Below are 26,829 nucleotides of genomic sequence, written 5' to 3'. Positions count from 1 at the left end.
TATGATTGTCTGTGTTGATATCAGAAGCATTGATAATGGAACTATTCTTATTACTTTCTCCAGCAGTACCTTCAGTAACTCTTATTCTTTTTCCAAGTCTTGTAGCTTATGCATCTCCACTATCACCTTTATTTAGCAGAAAATCCATAATGATAATTTCGCCATCTTTTGGAGGGATAAAAGTGACATAGCCTTAGCAAACTTCTTTGAAAAAAGAGTTATTAGGGTTTGTGCTGTTTGGTGAATAAAAGCACTTATGTTTTGCAGGGATGATATATGGTTTAGTTTTCAAAGCATTGATGGTGAGAATATTTTTATGTTTGACGATGTTATAATGGATTTTTTCCAGCTTTATCTTGATTAGATGTACAGATGGTAACTACCAAGCAGAGTAAACTAATTAAGGTAACAAAATTGCAGTCCTGTCCTGAAATTACGGTTTTCAATTTCTTTTGAAAATGTTTCGGAATGGGATTTTCCTTCATGCCGATTCGCAGAGTTGAAACGTTATTTAATCTTGAGTTTTCTCCATCTCATACAACTGATACTCTCACAGACAAATCTTTCTATCAAACGGTTAGCAACATTCTCAGGAAACGCTTTGATCATTACAAACAAGAAGGCAACCGCTATTATTGAAAACACAAGCTGTAAACACATAAAGGAGACACAAGAATGAAAAAGTTAGCAACTCATGAATGAAACTGCAACTAAAATTTAAAGTTAAATGGTTAAAGACATATGAGTGGAAAAATTTAAGAGATAAACACACTAAAAAAACTAAATGCATAAAACCAGAACGAAAATAAGATCACAGGAGAGAGTTTGAAGATCAGATCATGAATTGGAAGGACTGAAAACTGAGTCGACTTATTTTATCGCCCGATCCTCAGAGAAGAGAGAGGATTTTTTGCAACTTAATTAACGTGGGGGCATGATTATATGATCTCGTTGACATTCTTTCACTCTATGAAATCTTCTTTTTTGATCTAAAAAAGACAATTGCACCCAAAGACGAAGCCAATGTAGAGCATGGGTGTGCAACTGGACACCCTTGCTTGCCCAAATTCCCACCGGCACATAGTTTCGTAAGCCCAAAATATGAAGAAATTGAATATTGCACCCCCTATTAAAACCCCATGTAAGTTTTGCACCCCCAGTAAAAGGCCAATTGAAATTCACACCATATTAGAAGCTCATTTTTTTGTGACATCAATATATTGCCCCGAGAGTCTGATAATTGATGCACTTGAACTGCGACGAAGGCATGAACCGATGTCTCCTTATGTAACAGCTGGAAAAGTCTTTTGATTACGGGGTTTATGTTTTTTATTTTTGTAACCCTCTTTTCAAAACCCGACTCCGCTCCTGATTACAAAGCGGTGAAATAAATAATTCAAAAAAAAATCTAAACCCTAAAGCTACAGCAGATGATACAAGAGAAGAAATGACGACAACGACGGAGGTACAATTTTGATAAAGCTCACGTTCTTTTTTTCTTTTGAGGCACCACAGCCACAGGGCTAGGCCTGCAGGTGGCAGGGTTTCCTTATTGGTTCTCACCGGCTGTCGGTGGCGACAAAATATAAATATTTCCGGTGGATGAGAGGTTAGTTTAGGAATTTTAATAATGGCGAATCCGTAAAATTAAAGATAGATTCTTCACTGAAATATTAAATTTGATTTTCTCACCTACAAAATTCAATTTCCTTCTGGAATTGCTCATATCTTAATAACTGTTGTTGGGTTTCGTGTGAACGTGATGAAGAAAATTTGCAGAGGAGACAGAGATTTCTCACAGTTCAACTGTGAGCGTTTTTGAAGAAAACGGTGGAAATTTCTGGATACCCATTGCATTCAACAAGGTAATTACTCTATCTCAATCTCTTTACAAACTTTTAAGAATGAATCTCAAGTTCTCTACATCTGTTTTTGTTCTAATTTTAGGGGGATTTTTGTGGGGATTTTCTTCAGACTTTAATCTTGTAGATCTAAAGACCTAACAATCTTGTATTCAAATATATTGAAAAATTGAAACATAAACCCAAGGACCCTTTTGATTGGGGGTTAAAGATATCATTTCTGAATGAAGGAAAAGTGACAATTTTTTTCTTCTACGCGTGGATTTTGTTCTTCATTCTTGCCTCCCAAATAAGAAATATGAAATGGGTTTTCAATTCTGATTCAGAAAGTCTCATTTTAGGGCAAGTAAGTAAACAATTTCTTGAGTAATTAAAAGATCCATTTCAACCTGTTGCAGTGTTTCAAAGTCTGGGTTTGTTTCAGTTTCTTGATTCATTCATTTATGTGAAACCCAATTTTAATAGTGAAGAATGAAGGAAATCTAAGAGAGAATTTGATGGAGTTAATAACTTAATGTTGTTGTTGCCCTTAGAGCTATTTACAGTACTCATAGAAACTGGATCCATGGATCATCAGTCACCTCTTTAGAGTCTTAGCAGCTCATACTGGAAATGTGTACCCCTCCCTGTACTAACTCAAATATGTAGTGGCGTATGTACGATACAATTGGGGATGGGGATTAATTCGTTTGGGAGAGATTTTGGCATAGAATGTGTGGCATTTGGCAAATGCAATGATACAACGAGATTTTAAGGTTGAGTGAGATCTCTAGTTAAACAGTTATTCATTTACAGCTCTTTTAGGATTTAAGAAGTTTGAGACTGAAAATATTCTTCTTGGCACCGTATCTGTATTAGGTCAAATTTGTCGGTGTTTATGTGGCTGGTGCAACATCATATTATGATCTCACAGTAAACATGTCACATTTCCTTTTTCAGTCGCCGAATAAGTATATTCCGTTGATACTTACCAACTGCTTAAAAAAAGATATATTTTTATTCCCAGCTGAATTTCATTGATCTGCAAAATCTTAGACTTTCCTTCTTGATTTCGTATCTGCTAGTTTTGGTCGAGAATAATCTTCTAACTGCGAGTATCGTCTCATTTCTGTCTCGTCATTCGATTTACAGTTTTGTGCAATTCTGTTCGGCACTGATTTGAGCTTAGGTATGCTAGAATTTGCTTATTCGTGAATTTAATCATTGTTATCTGTTTTGTTTTCAGCTTCTCGTATTCAACCCAAATTATAGCAGAAACAGTCCGCGTAGAAATTCAGCTGAGAGTGGAAGAGAGGAATATTTTGCAGTAATTTATTCACATCTAACATGGCCGTTTCTCTTCCTTCACGAACAACTGTCTTCCAAACCCAAAGAAACTCCCAGTTTTCAACTGCTCACACTTCAAACCCTCAAATTAGTCTCAACACCAAACTCTCTACCCCTACTGGAAAGTCACTCTCCACCAGAAATGGATCTCTTTTTGTAAGGAAAGCCTCAGCTGTAATTGGTCAGAATGGGGTTGTAGTAAATGAGAAGAAAAGGGATGTTAAAAATCCAATTGTTGTGATTGACAATTATGATAGTTTCACATACAATCTTTGCCAGTACATGGGAGAGATGGGTTGCGCTATTGAAGTCTATAGAAATGATGAACTCACCGTGGAGGAATTGAAAAAGAGAAATCCGAGAGGGATACTCATATCTCCTGGACCAGGTACACCTCAAGATTCAGGAATCTCTTTACAAACTGTTCTTGAGCTTGGACCTATTGTGCCCCTGTTTGGTGTTTGTATGGGATTACAATGCATCGGAGAAGCTTATGGAGGAAAGATTATCCGTGCACCCTCTGGAGTTATGCACGGTAAAAGCTCTCCCGTGTTTTATGATGAAAGAGGGGAGGATGGTCTGCTTGCAGGTTTACCAAACCCTTTCACTGCTGGCAGATATCACAGCCTTGTGATTGAAAATGAAAGCTTTCCTGGTGATGAATTGGAGATTACAGCATGGACGGAAGATGGATCGATTATGGCTGTCAGGCACAAGAAGTATAAGTATCTTCAGGCTGTTCAATTTCATCCGGAAAGCATCATAACAACTGAAGGGAAGACCATTGTACGCAACTTTGTGAAACTGGTTGAGAAATTTGAGAACGCCTGAAGGAAAGTGCAAGCCGAGAAATGTCTACACTTGAGTAAGTTACTGCGTCAGTTGAATATATTCATCGTGTGTTTAGAACTTCTATTATCTTTTCTTTTTAAGGTTTGTATCAGAATTCACCTCCCTATTCGAGAGGCATTTACAAACAGAGTAAAGAAACTAGAAAGCCTTTGCAGAACTTCTGTTCTTTTTCCATGCCCTGAGTAGTCATTAAACTATCAACTGCAGCATTATTAGCTAGTTTTCTTATACATTTTCGTGCTGCATAATTCAATTTGAGAATAAGGTTCAAATATCTGTCCACCATCTTTTGTAAGACTATTGAAAAGCCTGTTGCTAGCCACAGATCCACCAGGCACTCCAAAGGAAACTGGCAAATGTGTTTTAATTGCTCGCCATTAGTAGGCCCGGTATGTTGTATGAGTTAAATAGCGGGTACTGCAGTATTAGTTCAGCAACTGCCTCTTCTGAGCTGTTTGTGTATTTCCATGAGCCAGTTGCGGGGCTCTGCAGTCAGTTGTAAAGTTGAACTCGTCATATGGGCCTAACTGATCCGATGCTTCAAAAACGAAGATCATGTATATGCTTATGATGCAGACCAAGGTGCATTAGATTATTTGGAAACCTGTGATCATTTCGGGAAGGAGGTGTTCACAGAGGTGTGTGTGTGTGTGAGTGTGAAATGAAGCTGGATTTATTCTCTCAATCTCAAATCCCCAAAGCTGATTCATATTACAGATAACATTCGTTTGACAATATAAAGTCGACCAAAAAGCCTTACAGTTGATGATCAAAAAGAATATTGAAACAAAGATTCTGTCTTGTAATTTACATCCTCTTAATCCCGATATTCCAATACATACTATAAAGAAAATGTTGTTCTATATAAATAAATAAATAAAAACCATCTCCAAAAAAAGCCTTATTCTCAGGAATAAAGAGTTCAAGATCAAAAGAAAAAGTAGCCCAAATCAAAATGGAAACCAATTTTGAACTAGGAAAGAGTCAGGAAAGACGCGAAGATCCACGCTGTGGTTCAAGAATATGATTCCTTTCACAAATCTTACTTATAAACACGTATTTAGGATTTTAACTCTACTGATATCTTCCGGTCCCCGGTGACGCACAATACACGTAAAAGGGAGAATATATGATGACTAAGAAAGAATAAGAATCAACCATGTACCACTGCATCATCAGTCCTTGTAAAAACAAGTGAACCATCATTTCACAATGACCTTTTGTCCAAATTTTCTTGACCATATTTGCCAGTCGTCCTCATAGTACATTCTGACTAGGGCACCAAAATCCAGACGTCAAGTTGCAAAGGAGGGGGGGGGGGGGGGGGGGGTTACTGGTTAGACTTTGAGGCTTAGATTGGAACCACCATATTCTTAACCTACGTAATCATTTAATCTTTGTTGAATAGAAAGTGTAATTATCAAGTTCAATTCTTCTTTATTTTCCTTTTGTCCTCCACCATGTGATTTCTAACGCGGAAAGGCTAATTAATGACTGTAGAGATAACTTTACCAAATTGGCATTACATAATCAACAAGTACTGACATTACTACTACTACTAGTTACTTCTTCTCTAGATCAACATCGCACAAGTCAGTTTCAGGAATCCTCTTTCTTTGAACTTTCTCAAACCTTATTCATTAAGGTTTTGGTGGAGTTGTTATTGATATAAATACACTCCCAACTACTCCATTCACCAAATTAAGAGAAGTTGTTCAATTTTTCAAAGTCTAATACACAATTAGTGCTTGTTTTGTGATTCTTGAGTGTAAGCTGGTGTAGTTAGGTCAAGATGAGTGATCCAAAGTATGCTTACCCATATCCTGCTCAAGGTACAATTACTCCATCATTTTTTAATTTTGTGATTCATCAAGTTCTTAATACATGATTTGCTTGTTAATTATACATTTAGGTGTGATTTTGATCATGGGTTTTCTTCTGCTTCCCTTAATTTTGTATCTGTTGAGCTCAATTTGTGGTTTCAAACCAAAGGATTGACTCTCTTTCAAATGTACTGTTGAAAACAAAACCTTACTTTTACGATCTGATTCTAATTCCTGCTTTGTGGCAGTGGGTTCTTCATTAAAATTTCCCCTTTATTCTTTGATTTTAAATTTTCTAGTCATCTTTTTTTTGATAATTTTTTGTTTCTTCATATGTTGTTGGTATGTCAGGTTACTATCAAGGTCCTCCTGTAATGGCACCACCACAATATTATGCTCCACCACCAAGAAGAGAACCTGGTTTTATTGAAGGATGCCTTGCTGCTTTGTGTTGTTGCTGTCTCATTGATGAATGTTGCTGTGATCCTTCCATCATTTGTTTCTTTTAGTATAACACCAAGTACTAGTAGTGAATTTACTAAGACTCCATCTCAGTTTGTGTATTGAATTTGCTATTGAGTCTTAAAAACATTACTTCTTCCTCTAGATCTTTGGGTTGTATTCATGATGTAGTATCTTAAAGTAATTAAAGGTAATTTCTTGATAAAGGAAATCAAAGCATCTCAAGTTAAATTTGATTGAGAAATTTTCTGATGTTTGAGAGAAACTTGTACCAGTATGGCCACTGCTTAACTGCAAGAACTTGCAGCAGCATTTGGGATCCTCTTATGAAGCACTCTATCTGAATTAAAGAGGAACAGCAATAATGGAAATGAAATTTGGGATGGTTCTGTAAATCTTAAATTGGAGAGCCTCCGCAATAATGCAAATACATCAAATTTAAAAAGATTTTGCTAAAATATAATGCATATCTAGAAGACTTGAATTCTAAATAAAAAGTACTACAACTCCAAGCCAAAAAACTGAAAAATCATAATTAGACAACAAACTGACTCAACACACTGCCTGATCTCAAACGCCCGATTTCTCACCTCTTTGACTAATTACTTCCTTCCATTTCCACATCTTCAGTCTGATCATTATCATTTTCATCTTTGCAGTCTTTACCTTCATAAATCTTTCTTAACCTTGATACTCAAGACTTGACCTTCAACTAGCACTGCTGGTAATTCACCATTGTTATGACTTATAGCATCTTCATCATCATAATACTCGCAAGTCTCTGCAGGATACCCAATAAGCCCACATGTAAAAAGGGAGCCACACAACTTTATAAGGTTGATTCTTAGAGATAAGCAACCAACAACCGGTAGCAAATTTCTTAGTAATATCAACCAAAACTCTGACCCTTAAAAACTTGATTCAACTATTTGTATCATCAAAATCAACATCTAGGACTTGATGGCCAGTAGCTTCACCAATTTTCTTACCCATTTCCTTGACATATACTCATAAGGAATATCATGTACTTGAACCCAAAACGGATAACTATCACTGAACTTAATCTGAGAAGGTGGTGGTGTATTAGGACACCGTTCAGTCAAAACAAGCAAGTATTTGATATCTTCTTTTTATTCAAAATGAATACTAACCAAACCATCATCAAGCTCCATCGTTGTAAATGGGAAGAGAAGATTACTCCAAGCTTCGTTGATATCCTCACTAGTAACTTGGTATGGAATAGTTATTTCTGGTGGTACATGGACTTTGCCTATGAGAGTGGTTTCCCACTTTTTTTGGTGAAACTGGTTCAAGTAGTGTTTGTTCCGGGGTGATCACTGGACCTTTTTTGAGTGTTGAATCTATTGAAATTCGACTGTAGTATACCATAGGGTCTCACAACTGTTTAATTTATAAGGGTTTAGAGGAATACCAATGGATTAGTTATGAGGTTAAAGAAGGTGTAGCGTTGAGTCATTAGAGAATGTAGGAGTATTTGTTTTGTTGGGAATAAATGGAGTGAGATGGGAAAGTACCGAGGGGTTGATTCAAGAATCAAGAGCACTCTTAGTGTCCTTAATAAATCTGATTTGACTTAGCAAGTGCATGAGACGAAGTGATTTGAGAACAGAGAATGGAACAGTATATGAATCTCATAGGTTTCTAGTCTTTCCACCTTCATAGGAGAATTGATTCTTTAATCTGATCATGTCGACTCACACTAAGCGCATGTTCCGTCGAGTCTTAATAAGGATGAAAAAGTGATGCAAACAACCTGAGTAACAGATTCTTGCATGGAGTCGGCAATTTTGGTATATGGAGTCTTAATAAGGATGAAAAAGTGAGCTTAATAAGCAACAAGCTTATTGTCCGTTAGATGATATCCCCCACCGTGAGATTAAATTCATTTTTATAATTGCTAGAAAATACAGCTTATTGTCGGAAAGTAAAAAATCGAACAGATACTATGATTCAAATTTGCAAATCTATAAATACAAATAAAAAAGAAGATAATCAATGAAAATGGAAGCAAATCAAATTTTGGGATCGAATTATTGAAATAAGAAAAAACATGAAGTTAATTTCCTCCCTTGAAGATTTCTCTACTCTAAGAAACAACATTAAAGATAAAAACAAAAGGATCTAGGATGAAATAAAATAAATATTTAAAGGATCTAATTATAATAACATGACTCCGCCGACTGTATATTCTAAAAAAAAAATAAAAACGAATCTAATCTAACGGAGAGGGATGTAATCTCACGGTCAATAAACTTGTTGCTTATTAAGCGGGACAGCAGTACTCCTTGATATTTGACGCATTTGGTTTTGAACTCTAGGAGTTTGTACATATATAAATGTTTGGGATTGAAGAAGGCGGAAGGGTTGAGTCATGAGAGAGATGATAAATAATAACACCCATCTTTCAAGAGTTTAATTGCAGAAAACAGAGAATGCATTTGATTTCTGGCATTCATTAATTGTAGTCTTGGGATGAAATAGTATATATAGCTAGCATCCTTCAGTTTGATTGGTTAATTCTATCTTACATTGGACACATGCCTTCTAATTGGTCTAAGGAGATTCCTAGGTGCCAGTGCACACATCCCTTCTCCCCTGTAAAGTATATAAAGAACCGTTAAGTGATTTTGAAGTCGAGCATAATTTGACAGCACTTGTAATCCACAACCCTGTATACACTTATGTTAGTCACCTACCAAAGAAAATAAGATAAAGAATACATGAAAGCTTAAGAAAGGATGGTTTTGAAGGGACCTTTGTCATTTCTATCCTTTTTTCCTGTCAAGTTATCGTAACTCCATTTTTAAGTATAATAAGCCGCAGCTTCATAAAGCCATTCCACAATCCACGGACCGGTGATATGTAAATATTTAGAGGAAATTGCTTCGAGATCGCAGCCCCTGTCTTCTCCTTAATAACCCTACATGAAAGAAAATTCTTCGGGCGATTATACGGAGTCGCATCTTTTTTTGAGAAAACATTCCACTGAAGTGTTTCAGATCACGTGAACTATGAGAACCATAAAGATTCATAAACCAACCAACATTGAAGTCTATATATGCACTTGATACATTATATTATAGATATAAAATCACTCTAATCTAAAAATTAGATATTATAAAATTAGATATTATAGATATTATAGATATAAAAATTCTTAACTCGAGAACTTTGAATCAAACTGAAATGGCGAGAGTTTCTCTTTCCTCGTTTCATCAAACTTTTTCCAAAAACTATTCCATTTTCTTGATTAGATTTATGTTTCTTAAACTTAGTTTTTAGATCCATTTCCTATTCTTTTCCATTTCATCCTTCTCTTTTCAATCATGCAATCAGAAAAGAAATTTATTCGAATAGATCGTAAATTTTTTAGGTTTTCTTGTAGTTCAAAAATTCCTTTTTCATCTATCATTTTCTCAGAATTCCATTCCAATGGATCCTCTCATGATTCTATATCATTCAACCTATCCAAAAACTTACATGAAACTTTTTTTGAAGCTGCCAAAAATGGAGATGCTGGAAAAACCCATTGGAAATTTGAAGACAAGGGTTTATGGTTTATGGTAAACAAACATCAAAATGAGAAAGGAATATATCTGCATATTCACCTTTCCAAATCAAGCCCAAAATCGTATCCAATCTCTTTTTATGTTCCTTCAGGTCCTGTATATGAAGGATGGTTTGCAATTGCCTCTGCATTGGAAAGTTTACTTCACTTTTCATCTAGCATTAACAAAGCTACTCCAAATCCACCTAAACCTAATCCTCAAAAACCTTCCAATACGAGAGTTTCCTACGCTCAAATTCTTAGAATCACCCAAAAGAAACCTATAAACCATCGGTGCTCAACCTTGATTTTCAAAACCAAACAACCAAGCCAACATACCTTCCTAAGATTTTAAAAAACTCACCTTTCCCCTGTGATAGATTTGCTGCTGGTAACATGGTCTCAATTAAAAATGCTAGAGAGGGTGAATTTTTACAGATTTCTAGTTTAGATTCAAAGTCATTAGGCTACTGGCAGAATGCTTTTGTTTTATCTGCACCTTCATCTTTCAACTCATGGTCTTTTGTTTCCAAAACTTTGGGACAAATTCTTGGAATTAATATTACGTTGTTTTCTATTAATTCAACCCAAGCATTATTTTATGTTCCTGATATCCAACTGGCAAAAATTTACTGATTTCTTTTGTTCATGACAACAAGATTTTTACAGTAAATCGATGGAGAACAGATTGTTGGGCCTCAAATACAGCTGATATAGAAACTGATTTTATGATTGAAGTTCATGGTATCCCGTTCCAGTTTTGGTCATCAGACATTATGCATGCAGTGGGAAAAATATGTGGAGAGATCTTGTGTATTGATCCTACAACCCTAAGTCTTGTAGATTTAACTGCTATGAAGATGAAGATCAGAAACAGGCATGGCATTAATTTTATACCAAGATCCGTGAAGATACACACCAGTCAAGGGATTTACACAGCTTTCATCACGGTGGTTAGTATCATCAAAAACAAAAAAACGAATACAATCTCAAGATCATTAGATAATCATGGTAAGAAGCGCCGGAAAATTTGAGGAGTAAGAAACGCCGGAAAATTTGCCCAGAAGAAATTCTAGCGACTTCTGTTACGGGGAAATTTCAAAATTTGAATTTGAATTTGAATCTAAGTAAATCTGCTCATCATGGTAAGAAGAAAAAGCGGATCGGTAAAAGAAAAAAAAGGTTACAGGCAACAGTTCGCCGAGTGGATATCATCTACCAGCCAGTTAAAAATACCCAAACCCAACCCAAACTCACAACCCAAACCCCATTCCAGTTATCTAAAGTCAACACAACCCAAACCACATTCATCAACCCTAATATCTCTACTTTTCCTGTAAACAGTGATACGGTGATAAATATGGATATTGATGCTCTATCAATACCATCAAAGCCAGCTTTCCATCTCTCTATCGAGGAGAGTTCACCTCCATCATTATCAAGCGCTCTCACCAAAACTTGTACTATGGAATCCATTCTATCATTCATAAAATATTATCATCCCCCATCCCGGTATCTTTAACACCAACCTTAAATATCCTCTCTCTTTTTAAAACAACCTCCACTTTACCACCTCTTTTACCCAGTCCTAATCCAATATCACCTCTTTCTAAAACAACCTCCACTTTACCACCTCTTTTACCCAGTCCTAATCCAAAACCAATGTACAGCTTACATAAACCTACTATTTTAATACCACCATGGGTTATTGCGGAAGTTAATAGACTTTTCCTGTATGGTTGTAATTTAGGCATTAAGCTAGACTGCATGCCAAACCACTCCAAGAAATACTTCCTCAATATGGTCGTAGCTGAGGGTCTAGTGTTTAAGAAAAATGATATGCATCTTTCAAAGGAAACAGATTGTATTCGAAAGAATTTTGCAGTACAAACTTTTTGCTGTAAAACTTCCAATATGGAACTAGCAATTAGAGAACCAAAAGAAAGAGCTACTCCTCTCTTAGGTCTTCAGGATATGTTCATTGTTGATATTGAAGAAATAATAGAGGACAACAGCTCTTCATCTACTCCTACTTATCCTCCTGGATTTGAGTCTGTAAGAAATGAAGAGTCTGATGATGCCACTTCTCCTTTGGTGTCAAATGGTGTTATTCCTAAGAAGTTGCTATCGGAATTGAAACGTCTAGGAGTGGCACCATCGTCTGTGAGTTCTTCTGTCAAGTCAAAAAGAAGAGTTGTGGGCTCAGCAGTATCCAAATGAATATGCAAATTCTATCTTGGAATGTCAGAGGGTTGTGTTCAAGAGAGAGAAGAACTATTGTGAAGAAAGTTATCAATATTTATAAGGCTTCTATCATCATTCTTCAAGAGACTAAGATGATGTATTGCACAAATTTTGATATTCAACAAATATGTGGAAATAATAACTTTGGTTGGACTTTCCAACAATCTGCTGGCAGTTCAGGAGGAATGATTATTTTATGGAATAAGGATATTCTGGATGTTCATGACTCCTTGGTTGGTGAATTTACTCTCTCTATTTCTTGTTCAAACAAAGATGATGGTTTTCAATGGATCCTAACCAATGTGTATGGTCCTAATAAACCTCGTGAGAGAGATAGTTTTTGGGAGGAACTGGATAATGTTTACAGTTTTTGGGATCTTCCCTGGTGTATTGGAGGGGATTTTAACACTGTTCTCAGTTGTGATGAGAAAAAAAACAGTTCCAAATTTACAAAGAGCATGAAGAGTTTTTCTAGTTTCATTGCTCAACATGAACTCATTAATCTTCCGCTTAAAGGTGCCAGATACACTTGGTCCAACAACCAATCTAACCCTGTCATGTGTAGATTGGACATATTCTTGCTCTCTCCTTCTTTTGAACTCAAATTTCCTTTAGCTTCTCAACTTGCTAAACCTAGACCAACTTCAGATCATATTCCTCTTATTCTTGACCTCTCGCATCCTTCTTGGGGTCCAAGTCCTTTTAGGTTTGAGACTCTTTGGTTTTTGGAAAATGGTTTTGTTGAAATGATGGAAAATTGGTGGAACTCTTTTTGTTTTGAAGGTACACCAAGTGAGATTTTTTGGTTAAAGCTAAAAGAACTGAAAGGATTACTTAAAGTGTGGAACAAAGACACATTTGGGCATACAACAACATAACTCCAAAATATTTTGTCTGACATTGAGGTAATTGATAGTATTTCCCAAAATAAAAGTTTGTCTGAAGAACAAGTCAGAGCTAAGATTCATCTTCAAGCTGATTTTGAAAAAATTACTCTTATGGAGGAGACTGCTTGGAGAATTAAATCAAAATCTAAATGGATAAAGGAGGGAGATAGAAATAATGCTCATTTTATGAGGATTGCTGCTGCAAAAAGGAGGTATAACAGAATTAGTCAATTATACATTGACGGAGTTTTGGTTTCTGACAAATCAGTTTTGCAAGATCACATTGTTTCCTTTTACAAATCTTTATTGACTTAGGAGATGTTAATTAGACTTGAACTTGAGGATGTTCATTTTGATCAAATCAATGCTGCAGAAGCTGCTATTCTAGAAGCCACTTTCACAGAAGATGAAGTTTATTCATCTATAAAGGATTTGGGTAATGACAAAGCACCTGGTCCAGATGGGTACCCAATTTTATTCTTCTTTAATTGTTGGAAGTTCTTGAAACAAGATTTGATGGCAGTAGTACATGAGTTTTGTACAAGTGGTAGCATAGATACAAGACATAATTCTACTTTTATTTCCTTGGTTCCTAAGAGAGACTGCATTGAAACTGTCAAAGATTGTAGGCCTATTTGTTTGCTCAATAGTGTTTACAAAATTATATCCAAGGTTCTTTCTAATAGATTTTGTTTGGTTATGGATAAACTTATATCACCAGTTCAGTGTGCTTACATTCAGGGGAGACAAATCATCGATGGAACACTTATAGCTAATGAGATAGTGGATTCAATATTTAGCTCAGGTGTACCTGGTTTAATCTGCAAAATTGACTTAGAGAAGGCTTTTGACAGAGTTAGTTGGGTTTTTCTGGAAAATATGTTGCATAAGATGGGTTTTGGTAATCTATGGTGCAAATGGTTGAGATTTTGTTACTCAACAACCTCTTTCTCTGTTATCATTAATGGATCTTCTTTTGGCAACTTCAGTAGTTCAAGGGGGGTTAGACAGGGAGATCCGTTATCTCCATTTCTTTTCAACATTGCGATGGAAGGTTTCTCAAGATATTTAGATAGAGTTGCAGCAATGGGTCAGTTCAGTGGTTTTTCAAATGTTCATAATGGAATTGTGATTAATCATCTACATTATGCAGATGACACAATCTTTTTTCTAAATAACTCAAGAGATGAACTCCATAATTTGTTCTCTTCCTTGAAGTGTTTTGAATTGATCGCAGGCTTGAAGATTAATACAGCAAAAACTAGACTTATTTCTATTGGTGATTGTCAAGATTTACTTTCTTGGGCTTTGGAGCTTGGATGCATTACTGATAAGCTGCCTTTTATTTATTTGGGTTTGCCTCTAGGTGCGAAGGCTAATTCAAAAGCTATTTGGGATCCAGTTCTCACAAAATTTGATGTCATACTTTCTCATTTGAGTAAAATTTCGTTGTCTAAAGGAGGTAAGCTCACAATCTTAAAATCTATTCTCTCTTCTCTTCCTCTTTACTATTTCTCTCTTTTCAAAGCTCCGGTTTCTATTATCAACCAACTGGAAAAGAAAATGAGGAATTTTTTATGGGGTAATTCAAAAACATCTCATTTGGTACACTGGAATTTGGTGATGGCTGACAAAAGTAGAGGAGGTCTGGGGGTTTTAAACCTAAGACAAATGAATCTTGCTTTACTAGCAAAATGGGTTTGGAGATTTGGGGTGGAAAAGGAACAACTCTGGTGTAAGATTATTACTGAGAAACATGGTGTCGTGTCTTCTCATTGGTTACCTGGTAGAGTTGCATATTCTGGCGGGATTTCATGTTGGAAAATTATCGTGGAAACAAGTCACTTGGTAAATTCTTCCGCTACAATTACCATTCATTCAGGAGTTAAAGTTTACTTCTGGTTTGATAAATGGAATGGGGATGACCCATTAAATATTGCTTTCCCTGACTTGTTCAGGTTATCTAAAGATAAATTCTCTACACTGGCTTCTCATATTTCTAATGGCAGTTGGGTGTTTGATTTCAAAAGAAGATTATGGGATGATGAAGTTAATCAGCTTGCTTTTTTTTTTGCTCAGAATTGGGTCTTCTCCTCATATTCTAGATAACCTCACAGACACAAGAAGATGGTCTTTGGGAAATAATGGAGTCTTTTCTGTTAAGACTCTATACTCTAAGTTAATTCAGTCTGACGGTATTGATAATTTTCCTTATAGGTTCGTTTGGAATAACAAAATTCCACCAAAAGTATGTTTTCTCGTTTGGTGTGCTGTGCATGGGAAGCTCAATACCAAGGATATGCTGTTGCGTATGGGAATGACTCTGGAAATGGACTGCATTATGTGTGGAGATGCTGTAGAAACGGCAAGTCATCTTCTTCTTCACTGTAAAGTGGCTTACAAGCTGTGGTTAAACTTAATTCCTTCGGGTTCGTGTTGGATTTCTCCACGGTCTTTGTTTCATTTAGCTAATGGTTGGCATCAGATGTTCTTAAATCATAATGTGGAGTGCTGGAATATGATTCCTGCTGCTATAGTGTGGGTGATTTGGGGAGAAAGGAACGCGCGTACTTTTGAAAATAAGCACATCTTCAAAACAGATTTTGATTTAATCATCGAAGCTAAATCTCTGGTTATTGCTTGAGCTACAGTTTTTGGGCATCATATTATCTCGACAGAGGACAATTGGGATGCAATTTTTTCCTAATTCCTTTTCTTTTTCTGTTTTATTTTTCTTTCTTTGCTACTACTTATAGCTCTTTTATACATTCTTTCTTTCAATAAAATCTATCACTTCCAATCAAAAACAAAAACTCTAATCTAAAATTGGGATAATGTTTGTCAATGTGCGGATTCTCTTCATGACAATTTAACGAACACATTAATTCGAAAGAAATTGAAACGACTTAAAAAACCATAACTTGAAGTAGTTTGATTCCTTTGTTCTTTCTTTTCTTTCATTGTCCATGATTATAACTCTGTTACTCGTAAACTCTGTAGAAGAAATTGAAACGACATAAAAAACCATACCTTGAAACAGTTTGATATATAATCGCATTCTTCCGTTTCTCTTTCTTTTCTTTCATTGTCCAGAATTCTAACTCTATTACTTGTAAACTTTGCACCAAATTAATCTGACGCTGGTATCGCATTTTCATGCTGTTGGAAGTTTATATAGTTGGAAAAGGTGGCGGTTCTGATACGATGCTTCTGAACCACTAAGACTGTTCGTCTCGAAGTGTCTTCTACTGTGGGTCATGAATATCGACACATTCGCTGCAACGTGGCACTCTAAATGTCCTGCATTTTGTGAGAGTGAATCTGGTTGCGCCATGTCAGCATCAACATTCCCATTTATATTAAGAAGAATTGATGATTGATTGTAGAAACGTTTGGGGGTTGAAGAAGGTGAAAAGTTTGATTCACGAGAGATGTTGATTAAATGATACCCATCTCTCAAAAATTTTATTCGTAGAAAACAGAGAATTTGGTCAAGGTCCAAGTCTGGTGTATGCTTGCGGGGAATTGAAATGTATTAGTGCCTTAATAATCGATGTATGGTAAATTTCTAATCTTTTGAACTTAGATTGGTTTTTCATTATATTAAGCCACACTGAGTAATTACATGCATGGAGTTGGCAATTTCTGGACAGTCGGACAAAATCGAATTCTGACTGTTTGACTCTTATAAAGAGATTCAGAGTGGCCTAAAGCTTAGCTGGCTAATAAGACAAAACTGTATTTTGACTACTTGGACTATTGTCAACAGACCCCTAAATCTGGAACGGCAGATGCTCAAGATGCATTAGGAAATAGTATTTTGATTTATGACACCACCACATTTACTGGGATCTCAGCTTCATAAACTCTATCTGCTGCATGTTTTGCCTGCATATCCCAAGTTAAGACACAAATGTAAGGATCACTCTATATCACTGACATTAATTAAACATGGAGAAGAAGTAGAAGAGTCAAAAATCGTTTACTTCTTGCTCCCAATCAGTACGCAAAGTGACAATTAGAAGAGATACTACTTGAACAAACAACGCGCACATGATTCCAAGCCAAAGTCCCTGTTAGCATAAGCATTCATAATCTTGTTACCATCATATTTATCTTCAGAATCTTGACAAAATACATACACAGGAAATGCAAAGTGGATGGTGGAAGTAATAAGAAGCTGTTAAACAGAGAAAAATTTTCGTCTCACCTTCCCTCCGACGTGTAGTACAAAAGCAAATATGATTGCTGAAGGAATGCCAACAAGGTAATAAGCTCCAAGGTTTATGAAAGCACCAATTACTTGTCGACCGCATCCTCTAATCGTGCCTAGTAATTAGTTCAGTTAAAAAGAAGTTCTTAAGCCATAATACTAGGATGAATTTTATTTAATGCAGTGGCAATGTCTTGATTTGTTAATAAATGAAGCAATTGAACATAGAACTTCAAACAAACCTGAGAGAACGCACTGAATTGCTTCGAGAAGGCTAGAGACTGCATTAATTGGCAACATGATTGCAACATAATTTACCACCTCTTTGTCGCTGCTATAAGCATAACCCCAAAGACGGCGTATCAAAATCATTATTGAGCCTATCAATGTTCCTTGCGTGATGATTATGCATAATACAACCTGGACTGCTAAACGTGCTGCTTGTGGGTTTCTTGCTCCTAATTCATTAGAAACTCTTGTGCTGTGAAGTTGAAAGAATTTAGTTAGAGTTTACTATCCAATGTGATTTAACATAGTTACAAATACACAGTTCTTGTACATATAGCAAAAGTTATTAGCTGACCTTATAGTTGCACCGACTCCGGATGAAATCATAAAAACAACAGAACTAGTGTTGAGACTGAAAAAAATGATACCTTAAGTGAGTAATATGTTGAACTTGACAACATGTTTTAGAGAAATGCAAAAATATGTCCGAGACCTGATAGATAGCACTGAAGTTTCTAGCATTGGATTAGGGAGAAGACCTGACAGCAGAACCATCATCTCGAAACACCACATCTCTAAGCTGTTTAAAATGACAAAGTAATTATCAATTACGACAAGTGAAAGTTTAACTTCTTATAGCTAACTACATATACAAATTGGTAAAATGGCCCATGTCAACCCGAAGATTAACACTCAAAAAAGCTCCAAAGCAAGAATTTCAAGACATCGGAATTACCAGGTCATGATAGCCGAAGGGATAGAAAGTCTTAAGAAGTTTAAAACATCCTGTAGTGCTTCCTTTGAGAAACCAGTCCAAGTTCTTTTGCAGGAGGCAGAAAACTTAATAAAAAGTGCTAATAGTAGCGTATTGATCCAATAAGAGATAGCATTCGCCACTGCAGCGCCTCTAGAACCAAGACCCGTTTTAAACACAAGAACCCAACAGACAATTATATGCGACAAAGCTGTAATTGTAGAGGTTATCATCATTGGGAACACTATGCTCTGTGCTTGCAAGAACCTAACTTGACATTGGAGTAGTCCAAATGCAAAAATAGAAGGGATCATGAAACGAGCATACACTCCGGCTTCAATCGATATCTCCTGATCTTGTCCCACCGCCATGAGTATTCGGCCTGTGTTGGCCCAAATGAAAGCAAGTGGTACACTAACAAGCAACAGAACCAACATGGCTCTTTGCATATATATTCCCAGCATACGGTACTGTTTCGCACCATACGACTGACCACATAATGTATCCAATGCACCTCCCATACCCATCTAATCAAACACATGATACGCAATATCGAAATTATTACTCAAATTGCAGTCAACTATCAAGATTTAAAGTAATTATCAACCAATTAACCAAACTGCACACGGTTTTAAGGAAACGGAATAATTATAAGAACAAGGAAAGATTTAGGAGCGAAAGTGAACTTACTAAGAAGCTGAAACCACAGACAGATGCAAAAGAAGTAGCGATTGAAGCACTAGCAAGAGAGAGTTGACCAAGATGACCAACAAACATAACTGAAATTAACTGTAAACTAAACTGTAAGAAATTGACTAGTATAAGTGGTCCAGCTAACCGTAGCTGCTTCTTCACTTCTCCCAGAAACTTCTCTGAATTTCTGTCATCAGTAGTAACGAATCTAATGATACCACTGTTACTCTTCTTGTCTTCTCTGTTTTGAATTAACAGAGGATCATTTAGATTTGTTTTTGCAGTTTCACTTCCCATTTTCAGTTCGATTTTGTTTTTTCTAAGGTTGACAATGAAGAGATTCAGATGAGATTGATGAGGATGAAATTCTAGTCAACTGTTTTCATTAATCAATATACCCTGTAATTACGGTAAACAAGAAAAATCCCAGATAAATAATTAAATATTAGACGTCTCAGACTCTCGTTCATAGTCATAGATTAGATTCCCTTCAGCTATCATGTCTCTATGTCTGGAGACTCTGGACTCTGATGTCATCCGGAACTATCCATGTCTCTATGTCTGGAGACTTTGTGGGTTGTTTCCACAGAAAGCCCATCTTTCTACTTCACTCTGGTCCTGAATGATCGATTAACTCTATTAGAGCATCCGCAGGGGACAAAAGTGTAATAAAACCTATAATAAAATGGTATATATAGCTTAGGAAAATAGCATTTTTGGTGTTTTTATGCAGTGGGAATGGATATCGTATAATCGAGCAGAGTTTTGAACCACGCAGTTTGGAATACTGCCAGTTTCGGGGCGGTGTTTAGAACTAAGCTTATGTTTGGAACTCAGGCGGTGTTTGAAACTGAGCATAAAATTAGGCTCAGTTTAAATCCGAGCTTACATGTTTGGCATAGTTTTAAACTGAGCCTCAACATTAGGAATTGTTTAAAAAAAGTAATAATTAATTTTCAGTCCCATATTAGTTGGGCTTTAGACATTCTAGTCCAACGTCTTCAGGCCTAGTGCTTGCTAGTCCAAATTTACAAAACCGGGAACAATTTACTACTTTTTATAGAAGACTTCATCCAAATAGGATTTGATCCAAGTTTCTCTACTACCTAAAATACCCTCTCATCATTATCATACATGACGATTTTATTTTTCATTTATATTTTATAAATTAGACCTGAGAGGTACGAACTCAGATGAGATTTGTTAGGAGAAATATAGGCGATTCATGTTGCAGATTAATATACCAACAAATTTCCATTGAGCTAAACTTCGATTCATGTTTGCAAGTCAGTAACAAAACTTTAATTACATTAATTATTTTGTTTTTTGATTGATTTTTGTTTTTTGTTTGCTTTTGGATCGATCAAAAATATTTGTTTGATGTTTGATCTCTTGTCTTTTACCATTTTTGTTTATTTTGATTCATGTTTTGATCTGTTTGATATATTCACAGAACTTGGATTTTGATTCTTTTAGTTTTTATTTAAATTTTGATTTGTTACCGATTTTTACTGCTTAACTCGAAAATGTATTTTAGAATAGGGATTCATAATCCAGATCGTACGTGGTAGGTACAATATTTCTTGTTTGATGTTTTCATTATCTCTTTTCATGTTTCAATCATGTTTTTGATTTTTCGTAGGATTTTGATTTTATTTTGTTTTCAATTTTTACTGTAACATGAGATTTTGATTTCAAGTAACTTTTGGTTATTCTAAATTGAATTATTTGAGATCTTTAATTTTATTTAGGTCTTATATTTTTCAAATGTGATTTGCTTTTTTTTATTCGAATGTTCATATATGTAATTTTCGTCTTTAATACGCTGAAATCGATAGACTAATTGATGATCTTTGGTTTATACAACATTTGCACTTTAATGTACACTATTTTGCAATATCTTCAGTTTATACATGTGTACTTTATTGTACACCGTGTATGTATTTTCCAATATTCATTTTTTACAACATGTGTACTTTATTGTACATCGTATGTGATTTTTATATATGGTTTCTAGAATGCAGGGTATCAAGCATATCTGGTAAGGTCATGTATGCCATTTTTTATTATGGTGATCAACATAGACAAAGAAAGTATTTCACTAGGTCAACATAGATTGATGTTCACTGGTAAACTATAGCGGTAAGCTCAATTAGACAGTTACATTACTTTTTATGTCGTTCATTGTAAATTTTTAAATTACTAAATGTACTCAATTTTATGACATATTTGAAGATGAAAATATGAAAACCTCGGGGTACCAAAATACACCACCAACTTTTCAGGCAATCTGTATGGACAAACTAAACACAACTCCGAGAGTAAAAACTCAATCAAGGAAAGTGCCTAGAGTTATATCTCTTTCTCTCTTGTTGTTAGAACGTTTACAGAATTGAATCCGTGAACCTAACTACAAAGAGAGTTCTTTGACGGTGCCAAAGACCAATGTCCAAGGATCAATCAAGTCATATCCAACTAACAAGGTTGGACCTAACAACTGTGATTGATCAACGCACAACTTGTGATATTTCAATTATAAAGATAAACAATATAATGCGGAAAAAAAATAACCAAAAGTCATTACTCAAATTGCACCCTAAAAGTGTGCCCTCCTCAAAATTAACTGCCACCCTCTTTCCAAATTCTAACACCCAGTACACCTCTCGGCCGATGCCTTTACTACATTACTAAGGATTCACTCTCAATCCAAACTACAACTTCCATGAATGCTCAACCACCTACCAACGGTAGATCTCTAGATTTTTACCTCTTGTATAGGTATGTCATAATTTCTTTCTTTTCTGGAAGCTGAAGATATGCTTAGGGAAAAAGATATGCCTACGCTCTTTCTGTTAATTCTAATTTTAAGGATTCATCTCATCGGAAAGCTAGTCTCAACTGACTTGTCCTTCCCCGATAACATGCAAGTATGAGATATACATTTTCCCAATTAAAAGAACCATTTGCGTCACCTTGTACACCATTCATTTCAAAAGGTGGACAAAAATTGGTATCATCAACCATCCATTTGTAGCGTGACTAAAGCCAAAAATTGGTCTCTCCGAAAATCAAGCATCAGAAACCCTCACTCTGTATGGTTACTATCCCCTTGATTACCCGCATGAGTGCAACAACAAAAAACTTCCATCCTTTGCCTATTCCACCATGTTCCCTGTTCCCAGTGGCGGAGCCACGTTCGGACTAGGGTTGTCCTCTTGATAGGCACATTTTTGAGTCTTATATAATCTCAATTGTATATATTATTAATGCTCGTTTATTATGGTTTTTTATGTTCCTGTAGGTATTTTTGGAGAAATAAGTTTTTGCAGCGAAATTGGCTAAAAAAATGGTTTTTGCACTCGTGGGAGAAAATTAATATACTGACTCTCACTTTGGATAAGGGGTAACCTAATTACTAAGGGGTGACCCATTTCCAGGCATCTGCTAAAGGGAGATCGGGACTGGATAGGGAAGGTCACATTTCTTCACGTTTTCAAACATTCGTTTTGGCTGGAAACTGGCAGCAGCGAGGAGCAATTTTTGTGTGAGAATCTTTGGGCAGTTTTAAAGAGATTCAATTGTGGAATTCGATTGGGCTGGACTTACTAGAGAAAAACAGGGTTTGTGTGTGCGTTTGGGTCGAACATATTGGGCTAGAATGGCCGGGAGAAGTGAATCAAAGTTCAACAGGGATACGTATTCTTTCTGTTTATTTTCAAAGATTTTGTGAATAATTTTGGGAGAGTTTTACGCTGGATAAAGATGTACCTAGTCTTGTTCAAGTCAGAGGAGAAAATTTGGAGAGTTAGAATAGGCCAGAAGACGCGTACAGAGAGGATTGAAGTGAGATTTTCTCTCAACTGTTGACCGAAGAAAATAAAAAGAATATTCATAGATAAACTCGGGTTGGTGGGTTTTGCTGGGTATAAAAAGGCTGGTTCGAGTCTTAGAAAGGTGATCAAGAGTTTGGGGAAGGTTTGGGACGCAGAGGAGCGAAAAAGAAGGATTAACAACAATTCCCACCTGTTGCTGTTGCTGCTTCCATTAGAGGACCTTGAAGAACACGAAGAACGGACTGCACAGAGCAGTCTTATTTTCTGCAGCGTCAACAGCAGCAGCGGAGTGTCGTTGTTTTACTGCAGCTCCCTGGTATCGTTTCTTTCTGGACGTATTTTGTGGGTCACAGAACCACTATTTTATAATTTTTGACTCTTTTGATCACACTTCGATCTTTGAATTAATATTTTGAGTGTATGGTTAATATGAATAGCTAAACCCCAATATTGGGATGATGGAAGAAACCATTCTTTATGCATGAGTAATTTTTATTTAATTCTTTTATGACTATTTGCACTATTATGAATGAAATTATGATTTTTATTGATTATTTGTGATTTTTTCTGATGATGTATGCTTAATCCATGAGATTCTTGATGCATCATGCTTATGATTTACATATAATACTTTACAAAATCTATTTTTGGCAAAGTAAGAGTCGATATTTGTTATCAATATAAGCTTTAATTGTCTAGAATTAATAATTGAATCGCATGAGTATAAGAATTGGTGAAATCCTGAGTCCCAGTATCTCTTGATCCTGTGACAAATTTTTGTATATATTTTTATGTTTTTAAATCTTTACAATTCCGAGCAACAAACTCTTATTTACCGCATTAAAATTACTACAACAAAATGGCGCCGCCGACGCGGACTTGTTTATAGATTTGTTTTTAGGTTTTTTTTACTATTATTTGTTCCTTTTTACGTTTCTTTTTGTGTCTTTGATTTACAGGTTGGAAGTGGAATACTAAGGACTTGGGAACAAAAAGCTTAAAGCTAAAAGAGAAGAAAAAAAAGACATAATTTTTTTTAGGATTTAATTTTTATTATTATTATTTTTTTGTATATAGCTTTTATTTATTTTTTTAGAATTTGTAAATAGGCTTTATTTTTCATAATTTTTTTAATTTTTGGAATTTTTATTTGGACTTTATTCTGGACTTTTGGACATTTTTTTAACCCTACGAAAGGGTCTTATTATTAATAAAAAAAAATTAAACTGTTTGCAGGGAAGGACGACGATTACAATATCGTCTCGGCCCCTCGGGTTCGTACATGACATAGGAGTCGTGGCCCGAGTCGACTTCAACGGTTCATCCCCCGTCTGGTACGGGAGGTAAGTCCATCGAAACACTCACGAATCTCCTGTAAGCGAGTTACTGTATTCCTTAAGGTGATTCATTGATTGAGGACGAATTTGGACTGTTTTTTAATTTCCTAGTAAAGGGCAAGGCCTGGCCAAATCAAGATAAGGACTCGGATTTCATCACCGTTTCCTTCTTGCCCGTCTTAGGAAAACAAAACCGAACGTGAACCTAAGATTTAAAATTTGGAATAGAACGAGACCGATAGGGTAACGAGCTTAATAGGAAACTCGTTCGAAAATTATTGGTTTCTCTTTAAGCACAATTCAAAGTTCATGATGGTTTCTGTGAGTTGAATGCGTGACTGCGCCGCCTTGTGATAGCGGTGAGGCCTTGGGTATCAAAGCTTCACTGAGCTTCCCTCGCCTCAATTCAACTTACTTTGACTCGGATTTATTCCAGAAGGGTGTGCTCAAATTGTAACGAATTCCTTTTCGAAGGAATAGAAGCTGGTCTAGAAACAATCTAAGTGGAGCCATCATGCTTGTTGTTTCCAAGATTTTATAGGTTTGATTTGGTCGAGTCAGCCTTGTTTGTGATTGTGTAGAATTCCCTTGCAATTAAGAATGTCGAACTGGTATGATAGAAGCCAATACAATGAGTATCGATATGAATTTGAATATGGACATCATCATTTTTATGACCATGGTGGGAATAGTAGTTGGGAACGCCAACCTTTTCAAGGTTATGGTTCATAATATGGTGAGCCCAATTATTATCCACACGCGAATTTGTCTTACGAGCAAAAATATTATAATTCCTCTCCTCTAGATGAGGCGCGTAGGCTAATTGAGTCATCACGTCGTAGGTTACTTGAGTCAACATATGAGTCAACTGAGATAAATGACTTAGTTATGGACGAAAGAATCACAACTAATAGTGAACCTTCGATACATGATACCATCAGGAAATCTTGTGAGTGGATTGAGAAGCGTTCGTTAGAGGCGCAGAATGCTCGATATAGTGTTTCCGATAATACCCTTGAGAATAGTTATTTCCATAATCAGGATGACGAGGTTAGAATTGATAACGCTACTTTAGATGAGGTTCAACCATTTTCATGCTATTATAATAAAGATTGTGATGAGGATAATGCTGATGAAGAATCGGAAACATGTGGGAATAGTGATCAGGAATTTCTTACCCCAATTGAGCCTTATAATGATTATATTATTTCTGGTTCAGATCCTAATAATTTTAACAATTATTCACCTATTCAAAAGGACAAGGATTTGACTAGAAATATCTCCTTTTTAGACGATGTAGTATGTCCTGTTTACGAATCCGATGATGGTTTCGAGGAACGGTTTTATCTTTAGAATACTGTTTCAGAGTCGTACGATTTAGAAACAATAGTCTTAGATGAACTCGTAGAGATTGATGAGGATGAACCTGACTTAGAAGAATCAATTGCCCATTTTCAGGAATCTGATGACCTAGTAATTAGGGAGATTGTGACTAGTCTAACTAGAGACACTGAAAACTCTAAGTTTGGGGGTGATTATCATTCTCCATATTCTTTAACTCTTAGAAAGGTCCCTCACTTGGGACTTTACATCAATGCCTCAACCATCTTACAAGATTATCTTCATACTCGCTCTCCCGAACCTCATAATGTCAAAGAAGAAGTTCAGTCGTTAGAAACCCATCCTCTGGTAGATGTGGTTAGCCCAGGCAATAACACCCATATTGACTTTGTTTTCCCACCAAATAGTTTTCTTCCAACTGTGGGAACGTTTATATTCCAAATGTGTCGAATATTAAGTTGTGAGACTAAACCTAAATGCTTTAGGATATTAGAATCGACACATTTTCTTAAGAATGACCACTACTCTCAATGTGGTCAATTATGTAAGTAAAACCTGATTGACTTAGAGGATCCTCAATTATTTAGGTTATTATTATGTGCTTCTAAGTTCTTATTTGAGTATTTACAGACTCTAGGACCTAATAATTCGGATCTCAATTTTGAGGAGTTGCAGCCTAAAGAAATATATTTAGACCCTTTTATAGAACCTGAACCTGAACCACAATTAGATATAGATATCTTAATCAGGAAACTAGGTAAGGGGTTGCTAGTCTTGTTCATTTTCTTGGTTTATTGCAGTTTCCTTTGGTCATGTCTATTTGGTTTTGAAGACCCACAGTTATTTCGACTGTTACTATATGATTCGAGGTGACTAATCTTTCCTAAGTCTGGCTGAAGACATTAAACTTAGCACTTATTGGGAGGTAACCCAATCTCATGCAACACGGTATTATCTTTCCTTATCTCTTTTGCTTCAAATGGTAACAGTTTCTCCTTGTTCATGCTTTTAATTTCATCTTTAGAACATTGAGGACAATGTTAGATTTAAGTTTGGGGGTATGGGAGAAACTTTTTAGTTGCAGTATGAATAAATAAATTCCAGAGCCTAGAAATTTATGCGTATTTAGGATGGCACTAACCAATCTAAGTGGATGGAAGCATTTTGGTTGTAGGAGTTGAGGAACCAATCTGAATAGATGGAAACATCTAAAGAGTCTATTCATAAAAGCACGGAGCTCAGGTGTTAGAAATAACATGATAGTTTCACCATATCTCGTTGAGTCCTTTTCACTTCTATTTTTATTTTATTTTATTTTGTTTTTAAACCATGTTTCTCTAAGTGATATGTGGGGCCCACGATTCAAGTTGTTACCAATGTCAGAGTGAATTAGAGTGATTGAGTTA

General features: G+C 35.9%; 3 protein-coding genes and 1 long non-coding RNA gene across 4 annotated transcripts; 3 read left to right on the top strand and 1 right to left on the bottom strand.

Moving 5' to 3' along the window:
* Positions 1-1,638: 1,638 nt before the first annotated feature.
* On the top strand, positions 1,639-4,259 carry LOC113330942 (anthranilate synthase beta subunit 1, chloroplastic-like). The gene is made up of 2 exons (XM_026577736.1): positions 1,639-1,865; positions 3,088-4,259. Exon 2 carries the CDS (start codon positions 3,189-3,191, stop codon positions 4,017-4,019), a length of 831 nt encoding a protein of 276 aa, XP_026433521.1. The 5' UTR covers positions 1,639-1,865; positions 3,088-3,188; the 3' UTR covers positions 4,020-4,259.
* Positions 4,260-5,507: 1,248 nt separating this feature from the next.
* LOC113330948 lies at positions 5,508-6,536 on the top strand. The gene is made up of 2 exons (XR_003350583.1): positions 5,508-5,872; positions 6,215-6,536. It is a non-coding gene; the product is annotated as an uncharacterized LOC113330948 (long non-coding RNA).
* A 5,573-nt stretch (positions 6,537-12,109) lies between these two features.
* LOC113330930 lies at positions 12,110-13,015 on the top strand. Its single transcript, XM_026577722.1, has one exon. The coding sequence runs from the start codon at positions 12,110-12,112 to the stop codon at positions 13,013-13,015; it is 906 nt and encodes a 301-aa protein (XP_026433507.1).
* Positions 13,016-16,609: 3,594 nt separating this feature from the next.
* LOC113330944 (protein DETOXIFICATION 16-like) lies at positions 16,610-19,375 on the bottom strand. The gene is made up of 8 exons (XM_026577741.1): positions 18,910-19,375; positions 18,202-18,746; positions 17,959-18,045; positions 17,821-17,877; positions 17,480-17,718; positions 17,235-17,353; positions 17,011-17,097; positions 16,610-16,912 (listed from the first exon to the last, which is right to left on the bottom strand). Exons 1-8 carry the CDS (start codon positions 19,207-19,209, stop codon positions 16,850-16,852), a joined length of 1,497 nt encoding a protein of 498 aa, XP_026433526.1. The 5' UTR covers positions 19,210-19,375; the 3' UTR covers positions 16,610-16,849.
* Positions 19,376-26,829: the final 7,454 nt, after the last annotated feature.

Source organism: Papaver somniferum, unplaced genomic scaffold, assembly GCF_003573695.1.
Source record: "Papaver somniferum cultivar HN1 unplaced genomic scaffold, ASM357369v1 unplaced-scaffold_12, whole genome shotgun sequence".
NCBI lineage: Eukaryota > Viridiplantae > Streptophyta > Magnoliopsida > Ranunculales > Papaveraceae > Papaver > Papaver somniferum.
This window is presented reverse-complemented; position numbering and strand designations above follow the sequence as displayed.

What these genes read in the sequence shown, in the direction of transcription:
- LOC113330944 (XM_026577741.1), bottom strand. Translation starts at nt 19,209, where the DNA reads ATGGGAAGTGAAACTGCAAAAACAAATCTAAATGATCCTCTGTTAATT. An exon ending in AATTCAGTGCGTTCTCTCAG is followed by an intron (nt 17,354 to 17,479) that starts GTTTGTTTGAAG and finishes ACTAATTACTAG; the next exon opens with GCACGATTAGAGGATGCGGT. An exon ending in GTACTGATTGGGAGCAAGAA is followed by an intron (nt 16,913 to 17,010) that starts GTAAACGATTTT and finishes TGGGATATGCAG; the next exon opens with GCAAAACATGCAGCAGATAG.
- LOC113330942 (XM_026577736.1), top strand. Translation starts at nt 3,189, where the DNA reads ATGGCCGTTTCTCTTCCTTCACGAACAACTGTCTTCCAAACCCAAAGA.
- LOC113330930 (XM_026577722.1), top strand. Translation starts at nt 12,110, where the DNA reads ATGAATATGCAAATTCTATCTTGGAATGTCAGAGGGTTGTGTTCAAGA.